At 39.2% G+C, this 22,280-nt stretch overlaps 2 protein-coding genes across 2 annotated transcripts in view; one reads left to right on the top strand and one right to left on the bottom strand.

Annotated features, from left to right (window-relative positions):
• The window catches only part of XK (X-linked Kx blood group), a 57,489-nt gene that overhangs the window by 5,667 nt on the left and 29,542 nt on the right, over positions 1–22,280 (bottom strand). The gene's annotated exons all lie outside the window — the stretch shown is intronic.
• LOC119525973 (heterogeneous nuclear ribonucleoprotein D-like) lies at positions 4,710–5,920 on the top strand. Its single transcript, XM_037824744.1, has one exon. It carries the CDS (start codon positions 4,746–4,748, stop codon positions 5,649–5,651), a length of 906 nt encoding a protein of 301 aa, XP_037680672.1. The 5' UTR covers positions 4,710–4,745; the 3' UTR covers positions 5,652–5,920.

Here is a 22,280-nt window from a genome sequence, read left to right as displayed (position 1 = left end):
TACTGAGAGTCAATCTGTCTTGGGATGAAAGGCCTTAGATTTTCAAGAAGTCTCAACTCTAGCTGTTTATTTCTTCAAATAATTCATGGCTAATGGGTTTTTCCAGTTTTCAAAAAGCAGCAGTTTAGGGGGAAAAGATGTGGCTTATTTAAATGGCTCATGGTACTATGTTCAAGAGTACAAAATAATTTTATTATGTAAGAAATGTGCTGCCAACTGTGTGGCAAAAACTGAAATAAAATCACTTACTACACGCTGCCACCATCTCCAAATTTTGGAGCAAGGAGAGATGGGATGCAGGGCTATGAGATAGCAACCAAGAGTCTGGCTCTGGTTCTACTCTTGTTTTGCCAGTTTATAATGGGAAAACTGCAACCTCTCTGGGGTCATTTCTGTCACCCATAAAGTTGACATAATGATACCTTCCATGTCTGCTTCTTAATGTCCATGTAACACTGCTCATGTAATATAGTTGTCTCTACCTAAATGGATCATATAAATGTGGGGAATAGGTAATTTTTTTTTCTTAAATTCTAAAACAAAGGAAAAATATCTATATTTGGTGGGCATAAAAACTCTGAAACCTTGGTACTTATTTGCCTGGGAGAAGCTCAATTGTACTCAAAGCATCAACTTTTCTCAGCCTTTTGATGCTGATTTCAATTATTGTCATTATTTACTGGAAAGACTGACATTTACTAATCAAATTTAGAAGACAGAAACACCATCACAGGAGTAGACTGAGAGGTAACTGGACTGATTTTTCCTGAGATATTAATTTAGTGGAGCAATTTAAAGCAGTACATATTAGGGATATATTTTTATATTTGTGGTCACAAATCACAAATTTCCATACCCTAAGGAGCTAGCATTATCCTTTTCTTTGTCCTTATGCTTTCTCCCTTATGAGAAAAATACTTTAAATGCAGAATGAGCTAAGCATAAATAATTAAAATGTACAATTACACATCCATAAATATAAAGTGTTTATATTACTCTATTTCTGGTATTTTTTACTCCAAATTGTTTATTACTTTTAACAATACAATGACCCAAATAATTTTTCAAAGCATCTATCCATTTGTCTGTTAGGTCAATTATTTTGAAATTGCATCTTTTTATCTATCAAGAGAATTAGCCAATTATTGCCCACTTGGTGATTAGTAGCAATCAACCACTGAAGCCTTCTGAGATTGCAGAGAAATTATCTTGAAATCACTGACAATCATCACTCCCACTGTTGGGTGGTCGCTGCAAAAGGACACAGATAGAAAGGGTGCCTAAGAGGGAGGTACACTTAGAAGACAAGAAGCTTTTACAAAATGCTCAGAACATACCTCTCCCTCTAGAATTGAGCTGTTAGTTAATGACTGAATAGGATGATGCTCATGCAAATAACTACTTATTCAGATTTAAACAGAGAAAAGCTCCTGGACCCCATCTCCCAAACTTGTCTAACCACCGTCAGAACCAAAGGGGACAAGTTGGCAGTCCCACCCATTTAAGTGGCACTTCACAGAAGTCCAACATCTAATAATTCTATTCTCGTTTCCTTTGTGTATATATGTGGTGGTGGGGGGGTGGATTTCTCTGTTTTCATCTTTAATGAGAGGGCAAGACCTTGTTTTAGGTAAATTTAAAAAGAAGGCTTTGGTGATATTCCAAACCCTTGCCACACTCCTAAAGCTTCCTCCCACCTGATTACAGCCAAATGAACTCCTTCTGAATGAACACACTACCTACTTCATGGAGAAAATACTTACCATCAGGCATGAATTTTCTCATTTTCTGACTTGACACCAAAAACTTGATCTCTATATAAAGTGATGGATAACATTCTATTCCCCAGATTTCCTCTTAAGAAGAGAATTCTATTTTTAAGAAAAGGGAATCAGTTTCTCTGTTGCTTTGGGAAGATAAGAAAGGCTGCTGCTCCAAAGACAGAGGATGGTAGATGGTTTTTCTTTATAATGTGACAGCTCTCCATCGACCCCAGATCACAATAAAGTAACTAATCTCGTGAAATGCTTGGGTGGAACAGACTTTTCATAAAAATTAGTGAATGACTTCAAAGGGGGAGCTGAGGCATTCTGAAGGGATTTGGACTGCAGTGGCAGAGGGAAACTGGGGGAGATAAGCACGGTAAACTTCTGGAAATTGGAATTTAAAACATATTTCTGAAGGACAGTGTGACTCTTAATTCTTTTCCTTCAACTTGGTATCTTTCTTACTGTCTAAAGCCAGGCTCTACTCTTGTACTACAGTCCATCACTTGTTTCCTCCTCAAGAACCTTGTTTCATCAGTTATCACCTTCCTCTTCTGTATCTTCAACTGCTCCCCCACTCCTGGCTCTTTTTCCTGAGCATACGAATACGCCTAAGTCCACTGCAGCTAAAAAAAAAAAAAAAAAAAAAAAAATCTGTCTTAGTTCCCTAGGGCTGCCATGACAAATTACCACAAACTGGGTGGCTTAGAACAACAGAAATTTATTATCTCACGGTATTAGAGTCTAGACGTCTGAAATCAAGGTGTCAGCAGAGTCGTGCTCTCTCTATAGGCTCTAGAGGAGGATCCTTCCCTGCCTCCTAACTTCTGGTGGTTGCCAGCAATCCTTGGCATTCCTTAATTTGCAGACACATCTCTGCCTCTGTTTTCAGATGGCATTCTCCCTGTGTGTGCGTATCTGTCTGTATCTCTTCTTATAAAGATACCAGTGGATCTTTGATTTAGGGCCCATCCTAATCCAGTATCACCTCATCTTAACTTAATTACATCTGAAAAGAGCCTATTACCAAAATAAGGTCAGTCGCAGGTTCCAGGGGGGTTAGGACTTGAACATATCATTTGGGGGGACACAATGAAACCCACAACACCAACCTTCATTGGCAAAAAGTTACATAATTGTTGGGATGTGTGACGGATACATGGGGATTCATGATAATATCCTCTCGATCTTTTTGTATGTTGGAACATTTCCGTAACAAAGAAGTTAAAATTAAAGAAGGATGGAGGCAGGGAAGGAGGGAGCAAAGAGCCCTCACTTTACCCTGCACTCTCTTTGACAATTTTTAGCCAACCCTTTTGAGATGTCTGTAATCAAAACACTCACATCCTAATCCTCATCTCCTTGCTGTCTGGATTCTGGTCTTGGCAAACCACTGAAACTGCTCTCAGGGTCACAGTGGCCTTCTAATGCCCAAATCCCATGAATTCCTTTAAGTTTTCTTCCCTGACCTATCTGCAAGATTGATGTTGTCCATTCCCACCTTCTTGAATCTCTTCCTGTTATCTCCTAATCATCCTTTCACTTTCTTGTTGGCCTCTTTGCAGTCTCCTTCATAGATACATCCTTCTCTTCCCACTCAGGAACCATGTTTTTATTTTCTCCATCTTTACTGTCTTCAATATCCAAGAGCCTACCAGATTTTCCTTCCTATATATTCCCTAGGTACTCAAAAAAAAATGGATAGAATAAAACTTATCTTTCCCTGGAAATCTCCTCTTACATTCCTTCTAGCTTCCCATGAGACTGTCACCTCCAGATCATCTTATCCAGAGGGTGACATGTCAACTAGCATGCTTAATGTTCCTCTCTCATCACACACAATAGATCTCTAAGCCCTTGCTACTCAGTGTGGCCTGAACCAGCAGCTTCCATACAGACTGTAAGCTTGGTGCATGCACTCCACCTCAGAGTCAGAATGTGTATTTTAACAAAATTCTCAAGGTGATTTCTACGTGCATTAAAGTTTGAGAAGCACTGATTTAAGTTATCCCCTCCCCCACCTTGTGGTTCTGTCACTTGTTACCTCTCAAATGCCTCTTGCTGTGGGTCCTAACTCTTTTGTTTCTCTGCCACCAGTCTTCCTCTTTCTTCTCTTTGTCTTCCTGACTAACCCGTTCTTGTTCTTCAAGGTTCAGTTAAATGTTACCTCATCACTGATGCCTTTACTAAGCCTTTGTTTAACTACATTCATGCAGTTGTACTAGATGCTTCCAAGACTCTTCCAAGCTCAGTTAACTGCCACTCTATTGGAACCTCCTATCTGCCTATGCATACCTTTTTCTCGTTGCTTAGTACCTTTGGTTTACTTGTCTCTGTCCTAGAGGTAAGCCTCCTAGAAGTAGCTAATTTAGCTAATGTGTCATGCAACTTTTTATCACCAGCATCTAGCACAGTGCCTGGCACAAAGTAGATAATCAACATATATATTTTTAATGAATGAAATTATGCAAAAGCTACGAACTCTCTTTCTTCACCACTGAATGAAGAATTTAAGCTCTAAATCTCCAACAGACATAACTGGAATGAGCAGCATGTTTTCTTAAATTCCCTTACCTCAGGGTGACTTATGGAGTTATAGGCTTCTTACACAAATACATCTGCCCTGTGATGGTTTGAAGCTGTATGGATCCCAGAAAAGACCATGTTCTTAAAGCTAATCCACTCCTGTGGGTGTAAACCTATTCTGGGTGGGACTTTTTGCTGAGGTTATTTCAGTTGAGGCATGCCCCAGGTGCGTCTTAATCTTCTTACTGGAGTCCTTTATAAGAGGATGAAGTTCAGATTTAAAAAAAAACACACAGACACAGAAGACCTCTAGAGAGAAAGCAGCAGAATCGGAGAGAAAAAGCCATGGCTCTTCCGCCGCCATTTTAAATCCAGCTCCATACAACGCTCCGCTGCCGCCGCTACTGGTACTCGGTCTGCGCGCCAGCACCCCCTACCGACAGTTCCGCCACCATGGAGGACATGAACGAGTACAGCAACATAGAGGAATTCGCAGAGGGATCCAAGATTAACGCGAGCAAGAATCAGCAGGATGACGGTAAAATGTTTATTGGAGGCTTGAGCTGGGATACAAGCAAGAAAGATCTGACTGAATATTTGTCTCGATTTGGAGAGGTTGTAGACTGCACAATTAAAACAGATCCAGTCACTGGAAGATCAAGAGGATTTGGATTTGTGCTTTTCAAAGATGCTGCTAGTGTTGATAAGGTTTTGGAACTGAAAGAACACAAACTGGATGGCAAATTGATAGACCCCAAAAGGGCGAAGGCTTTAAAAGGGAAAGAACCCCCTAAAAAAGTTTTTGTGGGTGGATTGAGCCCAGATACTTCTGAAGAGCAAATAAAAGAATATTTTGGAGCATTTGGAGAGATCGAAAATATTGAACTTCCCATGGATACAAAAACAAATGAAAGAAGAGGATTTTGTTTTATCACATATACAGATGAAGAGCCAGTAAAGAAATTATTAGAAAGCAGATACCATCAAATTGGTTCTGGAAAGTGTGAAATCAAAGTTGCACAACCCAAAGAGGTATATAGGCAGCAACAGCAACAACAGAAAGGAGGAAGAGGAGCTGCAGCTGCTGGACGAGGTGGTACAAGGGGTCGAGGACGAGGTCAGGGCCAAAACTGGAACCAAGGATTTAACAACTATTACGATCAAGGATACGGAAATTACAATAGTGCCTATGGTGGTGATCAGAACTATAGTGGCTATGGCGGATATGATTATACTGGGTATAACTATGGGAACTATGGATATGGACAGGGATATACAGACTACAGTGGCCAACAGAGCACATATGGCAAGGCATCTCGAGGGGGTGGCAATCACCAAAACAATTACCAGCCATACTAAAAGAGGACCTTGGAGAAAAGAGGAGGAAATACTAAAGTAACCCATCTTGCAGGACGATGTTGAAGATTGGTCTTCTGTTGATCTAAGATGATTATTTTGTAAAAGACTTTCTAGTGTACAAGACACAACTGTCCAACTGTATATAGCTGCCAATTAGTTTTCTTTGTTTTTACTTTGTCCTTTGCTATCTGTGTTATGCCTCGGTGTGGATTTGTTTATACAAATTTTATTTGTATGATTTCATGTTAAACCTCAAATAAATGCTTCCTTATGTGGAAAAAAAAAAAAAAAAAAAAAAAAAAAGCCATGGAAGCCAGAAGCTGACAGCAAAAAAATCCAGAAGAGAAGGAGAGACCAGCAGGTGTCGCCATGTGCCTTGCCATGTACATTGCCTGATTGGGACATTTTTCTCAGCCTCAAAACTATAAGCTTGTAAATTGATAAATTGCCATTATAAAAGCCAACCCATTTCTGGTATACTGCATTTCAGCAGCTTTAGCAAACTAAAACATGCCCCATTTTGGACTTGTTTCCAACATTACCTGAGAGGTAAGATTCAAATTAGAAAAGGTCCTTAAGATTTAAATCTAAGCCCTAAAAATGCTATTCAAGGTAAATGAGAGGCCCACCAAACAGAGCCATAGGAACAATACGGTGGTCTCTGACCATGGGAATGACTAAGGAAGCTAAGTGCTGCTTCAGAATGCAGGGCCCCATCAAGAGTTAACACAAGTCTGGATTATCTTGGCAATGTTGTATCTCACTGGCCAGATCAATGTTCTTGCTGGATTCGATGGCTTAATCCATTGGGTTAGCCTTGGACTGTATTCTAGAAACGAGTGTTCTGCTTTGCTTCACCCTATGCCCTGGTAACTGGGTCAGCAAACCATTGACCAAGAAGTTAAGAATAAAAGAGATCATCATCACCATTAGCTTACACCCACATCTGTCACCACCCTACACCCCATCCCACTGCCCTGTTGCTTCCACAAATCCTGCTTTTGGTTCTTAACTATGGCTTAAACTAATAATAGAGCTCAAATTGTCCCATATGTATCTAAAAAAAGTCTGCCAGAATTCAAAGACTAGATCTGAATAAAGTATTTTTGATACAAAAAATATTAGTCTTACCCACAGACATCAATGAACATTAAAATGAAAAAAAGTACAAGTCTATCTTGCCATGCATTTTAGATTCCCTAAAAATTAGGGCAACAAAAAACAAAAAGAGCATTTCCATGCACAGTGATGGCAGAGTAGCTTGTTTAGAACCAATACTCCTGCCAAGAACAACTAGACAAATATCTTTTTTAAGGCATCAGAGATGTATCAAACAGTGAAGACTGATGAGACCAAGATCTCAGAGAGAAGAAAAGTGAATATTCTAACACATGAGGCTGCTTTTCCCCAATACATTTCCCCATATAAAAGTAGGTATTAAAAAGAATAAAAAGTGGAACACTTTTCAGCAATCTCTCAAAGCTGATGGAGGGCAGGAACAAATATTGCCATTCAAGCCCAACGATGACCCTGGTATACACCCAAAGTTTTGGGATGGGAATCTTAAGAGCTAAACCCTAGGAGTAATGGTGAAATAGAAATACAAAGCTCTCACAAAGGCTGAACTACAGATTCCAATCAGCTTAAGCTGTGATTAAATCAAGTTGCTCTGCACATAGTCCAACTGACTGCTAGAAACAAAAGTAAAATGGCCCTGAAGAAAGATAACTGATCCACAGCCTCAAATCAGCACTAGGATTTTTTTTAATATAAATATGTGATATTCAATAAAAAATAACAAGGTATGCCAGTAACAAAAGAAAATGATTGGTCAAAATTAAAGAATAAAAACGGATGATAGGCGGGGCAAGATAGCAGACTGGTGAGCTGTATGTTTTAGTTACTCCTCCAGGAAAGTAGGTAGAAAGCCAGGAACTGCGTGGACTGGACACCACAGAGCAATCTGACTTTGGGCATACTTCATACAACACTCATGAAAATGAGGAACTGCAGAGATCAGCGAAATCTGTAACTTTTTGCGGCCAGGGGACCCGCGCCCCTCCCTGTCAGGCTCAGTCCCGTGGGAGGAGGGGCTGTCAGCTCCGGGAAGGAGAAGGGAGAACTGCAGTGGCAGCCCTTATCGGAAACTCATTCTACTGATCCAAACTCCAACCATAGATAGACTGAGACCAGACACCAGAGAATCTGAGAGCAGCCAGCCCAGCAGAGAGGAGACAGGCATAGAGAAAAAAAAACAACATGAAAAACTCCAAAATAAAAGCGGAGGATTTTTGGAGTTCTGGTGAACATAGAAAGGGGAAGGACCCTGAGGCGCATATGCAAATCCCGAAGAAAAGCTGATCTCTCTGCCCTGTGAACCTTTCCTTAATGGCCCTGGTTGCTTTGTCTCTTAGCATTTCAATAACCCATTAGATCTCTGAGGAGGGCCCTTTTTTTTTTTTTTTTTAATCCTTTTTTCTTTTTCTAAAACAATTACTCTAAGAAGCCCAATACAGAAAGCTTCAAAGACTTGCAATTTGGGCAGGTCAAGTCAAGAGCAGAACTAGGAGAGCTCTGAGACAAAACGCAATAATCCAGTGGCTAAGAAAATTCACTAAACACCACAACTTCCCAAGAAAAGGGGGGTGTCTGCACACAGCCATCATCCTGGTGGACAGGAAACACTCCTGCCCATCACCAGCCCCATAGCCCAGAACTGCCCAAGACAACCCAGTGTGACGGAAGTGCTTCAAATAACAGGCACACACCACAAAACGGCGTGGACATTAGCCTTCCCTGCAACCTCAGCTGATTGTCCCAGAGTAGGGAAGGTAGAGCAGTGTGAATTAACAAAGCCCCATTCAACCATCATTTGAGCAGACTGGGAGCCTCCCTACACAGCCCAGCAGCCCAGAACTGCCCTGGGGGGACGGCACTCACCTGTGACATAGCACAGTCATCCCTCAACAGAGGACCCAGGGTGCACGGCCTGGAAGAGGGGCCCACTTGCAAGTCTCAGGAGCCATACGCCAATACCAAGGACTTGTGGATCAGTGGCAGAGACAAACTATGGCAGGACTGAACTGAAGGATTAGACTATTGCAGCAGCTTTAAAACTCTAGGATCACCAGGGAGGTTTGATTGTTAGAGCCACCCCCCCCCCGCCCTGACTGCCCAGAAACACGCCCCATATACAGGGCAGGCAACACCAACTACACACGCAAGCTTGGTACACCAATTGAACCCCACAAGACTCACTCCCCCACTCACCAAAAAGGCTAAGCAGGGGAGAACTGGCTTGTGGAGAACAGGTGGCTCGTGGACGCCACCTGCTGATTAGTTAGAGAAGGTGTACTCCACCAAGCTGTAGATCCGATAAATCAGAGATAAGGACTTCAATTGGTCTACAAATCCTAAAAGAACCCTATCAAGTTCAGCAAATGCCACGAGGCCAAAAACAACAGAAAATTATAAAGCATATGAAAAAAACAGACGATATTGATAACCCAAGCACCCTAACCGAAAAATCAGAAGAGACACAGCACCTAGAGCAGCTACTCAAAGAACTAAAGATGAACAATGAGACCATAGTATGGGATACAAAGGATATCAAGAAGACCCTAGAAGAAGATAAAGAAGACATTGCAAGACTAAATAAAAAAAAATAGATGATCTTATGGAAATTAAAGAAACTGTTGACCAAATTAAAAAGATTCTGGACACTCATAGTACCAGAATAGAGGAAGTTGAACAACGTATCAGTGACCTGGAAGATGACAGAATGGAAAATGAAAACATAAAAGAAAGAATGGGGAAAATAATTGAAAAAATCGAAACGGACCTCAGGGATATGATAGATAATATGAAACGTCCGAATATAAGACTCATTGGTGTCCCAGAAGGGGAAGAAAAGGGTAAAGGTCTAGGAAGAGTATTCAAAGAAATTGTTGGGGAAAACTTCCCAAATCTTCTAAACAACATAAATACACAAATCATAAATGCTCAGCGAACCCCAAAGAGAATAAATCCAAATAAACCCACTCCGAGACATATTCTGATCACACTGTCAAACACGGAAGAGAAGGAGCAAGTTCTGAAAGCAGCAAGAGAAAAGCAATTCACCAAATACAAAGGAAACAGCATAAGACTAAGTAGTGAATACTCAGCAGCCACCATGGAGGCGAGAAGGCAGTGGCACGATATATTTAAAATTCTGAGTGAGAAAAATTTCCAACCAAGAATACTTTATCCAGCAAAGCTCTCCTTCAAATTTGAGGGAGAGGTTAAATTTTTCACAGACAAACAAATGCTGAGAGAATTTGCTAACAAGAAACCTGCCCTACTGGAGATACTAAAGAGAGCCCTACAGACAGAGAAACAAAGGACAGACAGACCTGGAGAAAGGTTCAGTACTAAAGAGATTCAGTATGGGTACAATAAAGGATATTAATAGAGAGAGGGGGAAAATATGACAAACATAAACCAAAGGATAAGATGGCTGATTCAAGAAATGCCTTCATGGTTATAATGTTGAACGTAAATGGATTAAACTCCCCAATTAAAAGATATAGATTCGCAGAATGGATCAAAAAAAAAAAATAAACCATCAATATGTTGCATACAAGACACTCATCTTAGACACAGGGACACAAAGAAACTGAAAGTGAAAAGATGGAAGAAAATATTTCATGCAAGCTACAGCCAAAAGAAAGCAGGTGTAGCAATATTAATCTCAGATAAAATAGACTTTAAATGCAGGGATGTTTTGAGAGACAAAGAAGGCCACTACATACTAATAAAAGGGGCAATTCAGCAAGAAGAAATAACAATCGTAAATGTCTATGCACCCAATCAAGGTGCCACAAAATACATGAGAGAAACACTGGCAAAACTAAAGGAAGCAATTGATGTTTCCACAATAACTGTGGGAGACTTCATCACATTACTCTCTCCTATAGATAGATTAACCAGACGGAAGACCAATAAGGAAACTGAAAACCTAAAAAATCTGATAAATGAATTAGATTTAACAGACATATACAGAACATTACATCCCAAATAACCAGGATACACATACTTTTCTAGTGCTCACGGAACGTTCTCCACAATAGATCATATGCTGGGACATAAAACAAGCCTCAATAAATTTAAAAAGATTGAAATTATTCAAAGCACATTCTCTGACCACAATGGAATACAATTAAAAGTCAATAACCATCAGAGACTTAGAAAATTCACAAATACCTGGAGGTTAAACAACACACTCCTAAACAATCGGTGGGTTAAAGAAAAAATAGCAAGAGAAATTGCTAAATATAGAGAGACGAATGAAAATGAGAACACAACATACCAAAACCTACGGGATGCAGCAAAAGCAGTGCTAAGGGGGAAATTTATAGCACTAAACGCATATATTAAAAAGGAAGAAAGAGCCAAAATCAAAGAACTAATGGATCAACTGAAGAAGCTAGAAAATGAACAGCAAACCAATCCTAAACCAAGTACAAGAAAAGAAGTAACAAGGATTAAAGCAGAAATAAATGACATAGGGAACAAAAAAAGAATAGAGAGGATAAATATCACCAAAAGTTGGTTCTTTGAGAAGATCAACAAGATTGACAAGCCCCTAGCTACACTGACAAAATCAAAAACAGAGAACACCCATATAAGCAAAATAATGAATGAAAAAGGTGACATAACTGCAGATCCTGAAGAAATTAAAAAAATTATAACAGGATACTATGAACAACTGTATGGCAACAAACTGGATAATGTAGAGGAAATGGACAATTTCCTGGAAACATGTGAACAACCTAGACTGACGAGAGAAGAAATAGAAGACCTCAACCAACCCATCACAAGCAAAGAGATCCAATCAGTCATCAAAAAGCTTCCCACAAATAAATGCCCAGGGCCAGATGGCTTCATGGGGGAATTCTACCAAGCTTCCCAGAAAGAACTGACACCAATCTTATTCAAACTCTTTCAAAACATTGAAGAAAATGGAACACTACCTAACTCATGACGCTAACATCAATCTAATACCAAAACCAGGCAAACATGCTACAAAAAAGGAAAACTACCGGTCAATCTCCCTAATGAATATAAATGCAATAATCCTCAACAAAATATTTGCAAACAGAATCCAAAGACACATTAAACAAATCATACACCACGACCAAGTGGGGTTCATTCCAGGCATGCAAGGATGGTTCAACATAAGAAAAACAATCAATGTATTACAGCACATTAACAATTTGAAAGGGAAAAATCAAATGATCATCTCAATAGATGCTGAAAGAGCATCTGACAAAATCCAACATCTGTTGTTGATAAAAACACTTCAAAAGGTAGGAATTGAAGGAAACTTCCTCAATATGATAAAGAGCATATATGAAAAACCCACAGCCAGCATAGTACTCAATGGTGAGAGACTGAAAGCCTTCCCTCTAAGATCAGGAACAAGACAAGGATGCCCGCTGTCACCACTGTTATTCAACATTGTGCTGGAAGTGCTAGCCAGGGCGATCCGGCAAGACAAAGAAATAAAAGGCATCCAAATTGGAAAAGAAGAAGTAAAACTGTCATTGTTTGCAGATGATATGATCTTATATCTAGAAAACCCTGAGAAACAGACGATACAGCTACTAGAGCTAATAAACAAATTTAGCAAAATAGCGGGATACAAGATTAATGCACATAAGTCAGTAATGTTTCTATATGCTAGAAATGAACAAACTGAAGAGACACTCAAGAAAAAGATACCATTTTCAATAGCAACTAAAAAAATCAAGTACCTAGGAATAAATTTAACCAAAGATGTAAAAGACCTATACAAAGAAAACTACGTAACTCTACTAAAAGAAATAGAAGGGGACCTTAAAAGATGGAAAAATATTCCATGTTCATGGATAGGAAGGCTAAATGTCATTAAGATGTCAATTCTACCCAAACTCGTCTACAGATTCAATGCAATCCCAATCAAAATTCCAACAACCTACTTTGCAGACTTGGAAAAGCTAGTTATCAAATTTATTTGGAAAGAGAAGATGCCTCGAATTGCTAAAGACACTCCAAAAAAGAAAAACGAAGTGGGAGGACTTACACTCCCTGACTTTGAAACTTATTATAAAGCCACAGTTGCCAAAACAGCATGGTACTGGCACAAAGATAGACATATAGATCAATGGAATCGATTTGAGAATTCAGAGATAGACCCTCAGATCTATGGCCGACTGATCTTTGATAAGGCCCCCAAAGTCACTGAACTGAGTCATAACGGTCTTTTCAAGAAATGGGGCTTGGAGAGTTGGATATCCATAACCAAAAGAATGAAAGAGGTCCCCTACCTCACACCCTACACAAAAATTAACTCAAAATGGACCAAAGATCTCAATATAAAAGAAAGTACCATAAAACTCCTAGAAGATAATGTAGGAAAACATCTTCAAGACCTTGTATTAGGCGGCCACTTCCTAGACTTTACACCCAAAGCACAAGCAACAAAAGAGAAAATAGATAAATGGGAACTCCTCAAGCTTAGAAGTTTCTGCACCTCAAAGGAATTTCTCAAAAAGGTAAAGAGGCAGCCAACTAAATGGGAAAAAATTTTTGGAAACCATGTATCTGACAAAAGACTGATATCTTGCATATATAAAGAAATCCTACAACTCAATGACAATAGTATAGACAGCCCAATTATAAAATGGGCAAAAGATATGAAAAGACAGTTCTCTGAAGAGGAAATACAAATGGCCAAGAAACACATGAAAAATGTTCAGCTTCACTAACTATTAGAGAGATGCAAATTAAGACCACAATGAGATACCATCTAACACCGATTAGAATGGCTGCCATTAAACAAACAGAAAACTACAAATGCTGGAGGGGATGTGGAGAAATTGGAACTCTTATTCATTGTTGGTGGGACTGTATAATGGTTCAGCCACTGTGGAAGTCAGTCTGGTGGTTCCTCAGAAAACTAGATATAGAGTTACCATTCGATCCAGCGATTGCACTTCTCGGTATATACCCAGATGATTAGAAAGCAGTGACAAGAACAGATATCTGCAAGCCAATGTTCATAGCAGCATTATTCACAATTGCCAAGAGATGGAATCAACCCAAATGTCCTTCAACAGATGAGTGGATAAAGAAAATGTGGCATATACACACGAAGGAATACTACACAGCAGTAGGAAGGAACGATCTCGTGAAACATATGACAACATGGATGAACCTTGAAGACATAATGCTGAGCGAAATAAGCCAGGCACAAAAAGAGAAACATTATATGCTACCACTAATATGAACTTTGAAAAATGTAAAACAAATGGTTTATAATGTAGAATGTAGGGGAACTAGCAATAGAGAGCAATTAAGGAAGGGGGAACAATAATCCAAGAAGAACAGATAAGCTATTTAACATTCTGGGGATGCCCAGGAATGACTATGGTCTGTTAATTTCTGATGGATATAGTAGGAACAAGTTTACAGAAATGTTGCTATATTAGGTAACTTTCTTGGGGTAAAGTAGGAACATGTTGGAAGTTAAGCAGTTATCTTAGGTTAGTTGTCTTTTTCTTACTCCCGTGCTATGGTCTCTTTGAAATGTTCTTTTATTGTATGTTGTTTTTAAACTTTTTTTTCATACAGTTGATTTAAAAAAGAAGGGAAAGTTAAAAAAAAAAAAGAAAAGCAAGGAAAAAAATATGTAGTGCCCCCTTGAGGAGCCCGTGAAGAATGCAGGGTTATTGGCCTACCCCACCTCAATGGTTGCTAACATGACCACAGACATAGGGGACTGGTGGTTTGATGGGTTGAGCCTTCTACCATAGGTTTTACCCTTGGGAAGACGGTTGCTGCAAAGGAGAGGCTAGGCCTCCCTATAATTGTGCCTAAGAGCCTCCTCCCAAATGCTTCTTTGTTGCTCAGATGTGGCCCTCTCTCTCTAGCTAAGCCAACTTGAAAGTTGAAATCACTGCCCTCCCCGTTATGTGGGATCAGACACCCAGGGGAGTGAATCTCCCTGGCAACGTGGAATATGACTCCCGGGGAGGAATGTAGACCTGACATCATGGGATGGAGAACATCTTCTTGACCAAAAGGGGGATGTGAAAGGAAATGAAATAAGCTTCAGTGGCAGAGAGAGTCCAAAAGGAGCCGAGAGGTCACTCTGGTGGGCACTCTTACACACACTTCAGACAACCCTTTTTAGGTTCTAAAGAATTGGGGTAGCTGGTAGTGGATACCTGAAACTATCAAACTACAACCCAGAACCCATTAATCTCAAAGACAGTTGTATAAAAATGTAGCTTATGAGGGGTGACAATGGGATTGGGAAAGCCATAAGGACCACACTCCGCTTTGTCTAGTTTATGGATGGATGAGTAGAAAAACAGGGGAAGGAAACAAACAGACAAAGGTACCCAGTGTACTTTTTTACTTCAATTGCTCTTTTTCACTTTAATTATTATTCTTGTTATTTTTGTGTGTGTGTTAATGAAGGTGTCAGGGATTGATGTAGGTGATGAATGTACAACTATGTAATGGTACTGTGAACAATCGAAAGTATGATTTGTTTTGTATGACTGCGTGGTATGTGAATATATCTCAATAAAATGAAGATCAAAAAAAACAAAAAAAAACTAAAGGACAAATGCGGTGGGATGGGGGGATGATTTGTGTATTCTTTTTCCACTTTTATTTTGTATTCTTGTTCTGGTTCTTTCTGATGTAAGGAAAATGTTCAGAGATAGATTGTGGTGATGAACGCATAACTATGTTATCATACTGTGGACAGTGGATTGTATACCATGGATGATTGTATGGTGTGCGAATGTATTTCAATAAAACTGAATAAAAAAAATAAATGTTATAAGGAAAAAAATAAAAAAATAAATAAAATAAATAGAAACAGAGATGAGAAAGGGATCAGCCAGATACAGGACAAAAGATCAATTATACAGAAAAGGAGACTGTGGTAAAGGAAAAAGGAGACAAAAAAGATCTGAGAAATACAAAAACAAAGGACAAAATGGCTGAAGTAATTACTCCCCTTAAAGTAATAACACTGAATGTTAATGGTTTAAACTCCCCAATCAAAAGACAAAGATTGGCAGAATGGATAAAAAAGCACTATATGTGGTTTACAAGAGACTCAGTGTAGACACAAAGACACAAATAGACTGAAAGTGAAAGGATTGAAAAAGGTAACCCATGCAAATAGTAACCAAAATAGAGCAGGGGTACCTATGCTAATATTGGGCAAAATAGACTTTAAGTCAAGAGGCAAAGAAGGACACTATATACTAATGAAAGGGCCAATCCACCAAGAAGAAATGACAATCATAAATATTTATGTACCTAACTATGGTGCCCCAAAATACATGAGACAAACACTGGCAAAACTGAAGGAAGAAATAGACACCTTTACAATAATAGTTGGAGACTTCAGTACACCACTGTTATCAATATACCATCTAGACAGACGATCAATAAGGAAACAGAGAACTTGGTTAATATGATAAATGAACTATACCTAACAGACATATACAGAACATTTCATGCCAAAACAGCAGGATACACATTCTTCTCAAGGGCACATGGATTTTTCTACAGGATAGACCACATGTTAGGTCACAAAATAAGTCTCAATAAATTTTTAAAGAATGAAATTATACAAAGCCTCTTCTCTGACAACAATGGAATGAAGCTAGAAATCAGTAACAGGCAGAGCTTTGGAAAATCCACAAACACATGAAGGTTGAATAACTAACTCTTTTTTTAAAAAAATAATTCAATTTTACTGAGATATATTCACATACCATACAGTCATACAAAGCGTACAATAAATTGTTCACAGTACCACCATATAGTTGTGCATCCATCACCAAATTTAATTTTTTAACATTTTCATTACCATGCACACAAAAGTAATAAGAATGAAAATTAAAGTAAAAAAGAACAATTAAAGTAAAAAAGAACACTGGGTCCTTTTTTTTTTTTTGCCACCGTTTTTCTACTCATCCATCCATACACTGTACAAAGGGGAGTGTGATCCACATGGCTTTCCCAATCACATTGTCACCTCTCATAAGCTACATGTTTATACAGTCGTCTTCCAGATTCAAGGATTCTGGGTTGTAGTTTGATAGTTTCAGGTATTTACTGCTAGCTATTCCAATTCATTAGAACCTAAAAAGGAGAATAACATACTCTTAAACAATCAACAGAGCAAGAAGAAATCACAAGGGAAATCAGTAAATATCTTGAGATGAATGGAAACAAGAACACAACATATCAAAACTTACGGGAAGAAGTGAAGGCAGTGCTCAGAGGGAAATGTATAGCCCTAAATGCTTACAATAAAAAAGAAGAAAGAGCTAAAATCAAAGACCTAACTGCACACATGGAGGAATTAGAAAAAGACCAGCAAACCAATCCTAAAGCAAGCACAAGAAAAGAAATATCAAAGATTACAGCAGAAATAAATGAAATAAATTAAAAAAGAATGAGAGCATTAACAAAAAAATAAAGGGCATACAAGAAAAACCCACAGCTAACATCATACTCAATGGTGAAAGGCTGAAAGCTTTCCTTCTAAGCTCTAGAAGACAAGGATGACCATTGTCACCAATGTTAAACAACATTTTACTGGAAGTTTTAGCCAGATAAATAGAAAAAGAAATATAAGGCATCCAAATTGGAAAAGAAGAAGCAAAACATTCACCATTTGCAGACGGCATGGTCCTATATAGAGAAAGTCCCAAAAAATACAACAAAGCTCCTAGAGCTAATAAAGGATTTCAGCAAAGCAGTGGTGTACAAGATCAGTATGCAAAAATCAGTAGTGTTTCTATACTCTAATAATGAGCAATCTGAGGAAGAAATCAAGAAAAAAGCTCCATTTACCATGGTAACTAAAAGAATCAATTATCTAAAAATAAAGTTAACCAAGGATGTAAAGGACTTATACATGGAAAACTACAAAATTTTGCTAAAAGAAATCAAAGAAGATCCAAATAAATGCAAGGACATTCCATGCTTGTGGACTGAACAACTAAAAATTGGTAAGATGTCAATTCTACCCAATGATTTAAGATACAACAAAATCCTGATCAAAATTCCAACAGCCTTCTTTGAAGAAATGAAAAATGCCAAGTCTCAAATTTATTTGGAAGGGTAAGGGGGCCCGAATAGCCAAAACCATCTTGAAAAAGTAGTACAAATTTGGAGGATGCGCACTTCCTGACTTTCAAACTTATTACAAAGCTACAATGGTTAAAACAGCATGGTACTTCTTAGCTGCGCTTAATGGGATTGCATAAAAGAATGTTCTTGATCATGGGAATTGTATATGTGAATTATAGTGTTTGTTCAAGGATGTGTGCAGCTAGCTCTCATATGTTCAGAAGACAGAGCAATAGATGATGGATGATAGATAGGGAGAGAGGGAGGGAGGGAGGGAGGAAAAGAAATACCAGTGTGACAACATGTTAAAGTTAGTGGATCGGGGTATGGGGGTGGGGTCAGGGAATGCTGGAGTTCTGTGAATGGGGTTTGTATTGTTTTTGCAACTGTTCCTATAACTTTGAATTTATTTCAAAATAAAATCTAAAAAAAAAAAACAGCATGGTACTGGCACAAGGATATATGCAAAAATGAAATCAAATAGAGAGTTCAGAAATACACCCTCGTATCTATAGTCAATTGATTTTTGACAGGCTGCCAAGTCTACTCAATTGGGAAAGAATATTCTCTTCAACAAATGGTGCTGGAAAATGGATGTCCATTTGCAAAATAATGAAGGTGGAACCCTAACTCACATCATATACAAAAATCAACTCAAAATGGATCGAAGTCCTAAATATAAGAAGCAGAACTATAAAACTCCTAGAAGAAAATGTATAGGGAAGCAACTTCAGGATCTTGTGTTAGGCAAATATTTCTTAGATTTTACACTTCAAGCACAAGCAACAAAATAAAAAAAAAACAAATAGGACATCATCAAAATAAAAAAACTTTTGTGCATCAAAAGACTTTATCATGGAGGCGGGGCAAGATGGAAGACTGGTGAGCTGTATGTTTTAGTTACTCCTCCAGGAAAGTAGGTAGAAAGCCAGGAACTGTGTGGACTGGACACCACAGAGCAATCTGTCTTTGGACATACTTCATACAACACTCATGAAAATGTCGAACTGCTGAGATCAGTGAAATCTGTAAGTTTTTGTGGCCAGGGGACCCGCGCCCCTCCCTGCCAGGCTCAGTCCCGTGGGAGGAGGGGCTGTCAGCTCCGGGAAGGAGAAGGGAGAACTGCAGTGGCTGCTCTTATCGGAAACTCATTCTACTGATACAGACTCCAACCATAGATAGACAGAGACCAGACACCAGAGAATCTGTGAGCAGCCAGCCCAGCAGAGAGAAGACAGGCATAGAAAAAAAAAAAACAACATGAAAAACTCCAAAATAAAAGCAGAGGAGTTTTAGAGTTCTGGTGAACACAGAAAGGGGAAGGGCGGAGCTCAGGCCCTAAGGCGCATATGCAAATCCCGAAGAAAAGCCGATCTCTCTGCCCTGTGGACCTTTCCTTAATGGCCCTGGTTGCTTTGTCTCTTAGCATTTCAATAACCCATTAGATCTCTGAGGAGGACACTTTTTTTTTTAAAAAATCCTTTTTTCTTTTTCTAAAACAATTAATCTAAGAAGCCCAATACAGAAAGCTTCAAAGACTTTCAATTTGGGCACGTCAAGTCAAGAGCAGAACTAAGAGAGCTCTGAGACAAAAAGCAATAATTCAGTGGCTGAGAAAACTCACTAAACACCACAACTTCCCAAGAAAACGGGGGTGTCCGCTCACAGCCACCATCCTGGTGGACAGGAAACACTCCTGCCCATCGCCAGCCCCATAGCCCAGAACTGCCCCAGACAACCCAGTGTGACGGAAGGGCTTCAAATAACAGGCACACACCACAAAACTGGGCGTGGACATTAGCCTTCCCTGAAACCTCAGCTGATTGTCCCAGAGTTGGGAAGGTGGAGCAGTGTGAATTAACAAAGCCCCATTCAGCCATCATTTGAGCAGACTGGGAGCCTCCCTACACAGCCCAGCAGCCCAGAACTGCCCTGAGGGGACGGTACTCACCTGTGACATAGCACAGTCACCCCTCAACAGAGGACCCGGGGTGCACAGCCTGGAAGAGGGGCCCACTTGCAAGTCCCAGGAGCCATACGCCAATACCAAGGACTTGTGGGTCAGTGGCAGAGACAAACTGTGGCAGGACTGAACTGAAGGATTAGACTATTGCAGCAGCTTTAAAACTCTAGGATCACCAGGGAGATTTGATTGTTAGGGCCACCCCTCCTCCCCGACTGCCCAGAAACACGCCCCACATACAGGGAGGCAACACCAACTACACACGCAAGCTTGGTACACCAATTGGGCCCCACAAGACTCACACCCCCACTCACCAAAAAGGCTAAGCAGGGGAGAACTGGCTTGTGGAGAACAGGTGGCTCGTGGACGCCACCTGCTGGTTAGTTAGAGAAAGTGTACTCCACGAAGCTGTAGATCTGATAAATTAGAGATAAGGACTTCAATAGGTCTACAAACCCTAAAAGAACCCTATCAAGTTCAGCAAATGCCACGAGGCCAAAAACAACAGAAAATTATAAAGCATATGAAAAAACCAGACGATATGGATAACCCAAGCCCAAGCACCCAAATCAAAAGACCAGAAGAGACACAGCACCTAGAGCAGCTACTCAAAGAACTAAAGATGAACAATGAGACCATAGTACGGGATATGAAGGAAATCAAGAAGACTCTAGAAGAGCATAAAGAAGACATTGCAAGACTAAATAAAAAAATGGATGATCTTATGGAAATTAAAGAAACTGTTGACCAAATTAAAAAGATTCTGGACACTCATAGTACAAGACTAGAGGAAGGTGAACAACAAATCAGTGACCTGGAAGATGACAGAATGGAAAATGAAAGCATAAAAGAAAGAATGGGGAAAAAAATTGAAAAAATCGAAATGGACCTCAGGGATATGATAGATAATATGAAACGTCCAAATATAAGACTCATTGGTGTCCCAGAAGGGGAAGAAAAGGGTAAAGGTCTAGGAAGAGTATTCAAAGAAATTGTTGGGGAAAACTTCCCAAATCTTCTAAACAACATAAATACACAAATCATAAATGCTCAGCGAACTCCAAATGGAATAAATCCAAATAAACCCACTCCAAGACATATACTGATCACACTGTCAAACACAGAAGAGAAGGAGCAAGTTCTGAAAGCAGCAAGAGAAAAGCAATTCACCACATACAAAGGAAACAGCATAAGACTAAGTAGTGACTACTCAGCAGCCACCATGGAGGTCAGAAGGCAGTGGCACGATATATTTAAAATTCTGAGTGAGAAAAATTTCCAGCCAAGAATACTTTATCCAGCAAAGCTCTCCTTCAAATTTGAGGGAGAGCTTAAATTTTTCACAGACAAACAAATGCTGAGAGAATTTGCTAACAAGAGACCTGCCCTACTGGAGATACTAAAGGGAGCCCTACAGACAGAGAAACAAAGACAAGACAGAGAGACTTGGAGAAAGGTTCAGTACTAAAGAGATTCGGTATGGGTACAATAAAGGATATTAATAGAGAGAGGGGAAAAATATGGCAAACATAAACCAAAGGATAAGATGGCTGATTCAAGAAATGCCTTCACGGTTATAACGTTGAATGTAAATGCATTAAACTCCCCAATTAAAAGATATAGATTCGCAGAATGGATCAAAAAAAATGAACCATCTCTTACGCACACTTTAGACAACCCTTTTTAGGTTCTAAAGAATTGAGGTAGTTGGTGGTGGATACCTGAAACTATCAAACTACAAACCAGAACCCATGAATCTCGAAGACAGTTGTATAAAAATGTAGCTTATGAGGGGTGACAAGGGGATTGGGAAAGCCATAAGGACCACACTCCCCTTTGTCTAGTTTATGGATGGATGAGTAGAAAAATAGGGGAAGGAAACAAACAGACAAAGGTACCCAGTGTTCTTTTTTACTTCAATTGCTTTTTTTCACTCTAATTATTATTCTTGTTATTCTTGTGTGTGTGCTAATGAAGGTGTCAGGGATTGATTTGTGTGATGAATGTACAACTATGTAATGGTACTGTGAACAATCGAAAGTACTATTTGTTTTGTATGACTGCGTGGTATACGAATATATCTCAATAAAATGAAGATTAAAAAAAAAAAAAAAAAAGACATAATGCTGAGCAAAATAAGCCAGGCACAAAAAGAGAGATATTGTATGTTACCACTAATGTGAATTCTGTGAAAAATGTACAATGTTTTATACTGTAGAATGTAGGGGACCTAGAGATACCAATTAGTGGAGGGGGAATGATAATCTAATAAGAACAGATAAACTATGGAGGGTAATCTCAATGTTATGGGAATGCTCAGGAATGATTATGGTTTGTAAACTTTCTTGGATATAGTAAGATCAAGTTGGAAGCAATAGAGTTATTTTAGGTTTTTTTTTTCTCTTATTCCTTTGTTTTCTTAGGGGTTGTTAATTTTCTTGGGGTATGGAAGGAACATGTTGGAAGCAATGTAG

This window comes from Choloepus didactylus (assembly GCF_015220235.1).
Source record: "Choloepus didactylus isolate mChoDid1 chromosome Y unlocalized genomic scaffold, mChoDid1.pri SUPER_Y_unloc5, whole genome shotgun sequence".
Taxonomy (NCBI): Eukaryota; Metazoa; Chordata; class Mammalia; order Pilosa; family Megalonychidae; genus Choloepus; species Choloepus didactylus.
Note: the sequence above shows the minus strand (reverse complement) of the source record. Positions and strands in the feature narration are given on the sequence as shown.

Bases quoted from the DNA above. Each gene is read 5' to 3' on its own strand.
- LOC119525973 (XM_037824744.1), top strand. From the start codon at position 4,746: ATGGAGGACATGAACGAGTACAGCAACATAGAGGAATTCGCAGAGGGA.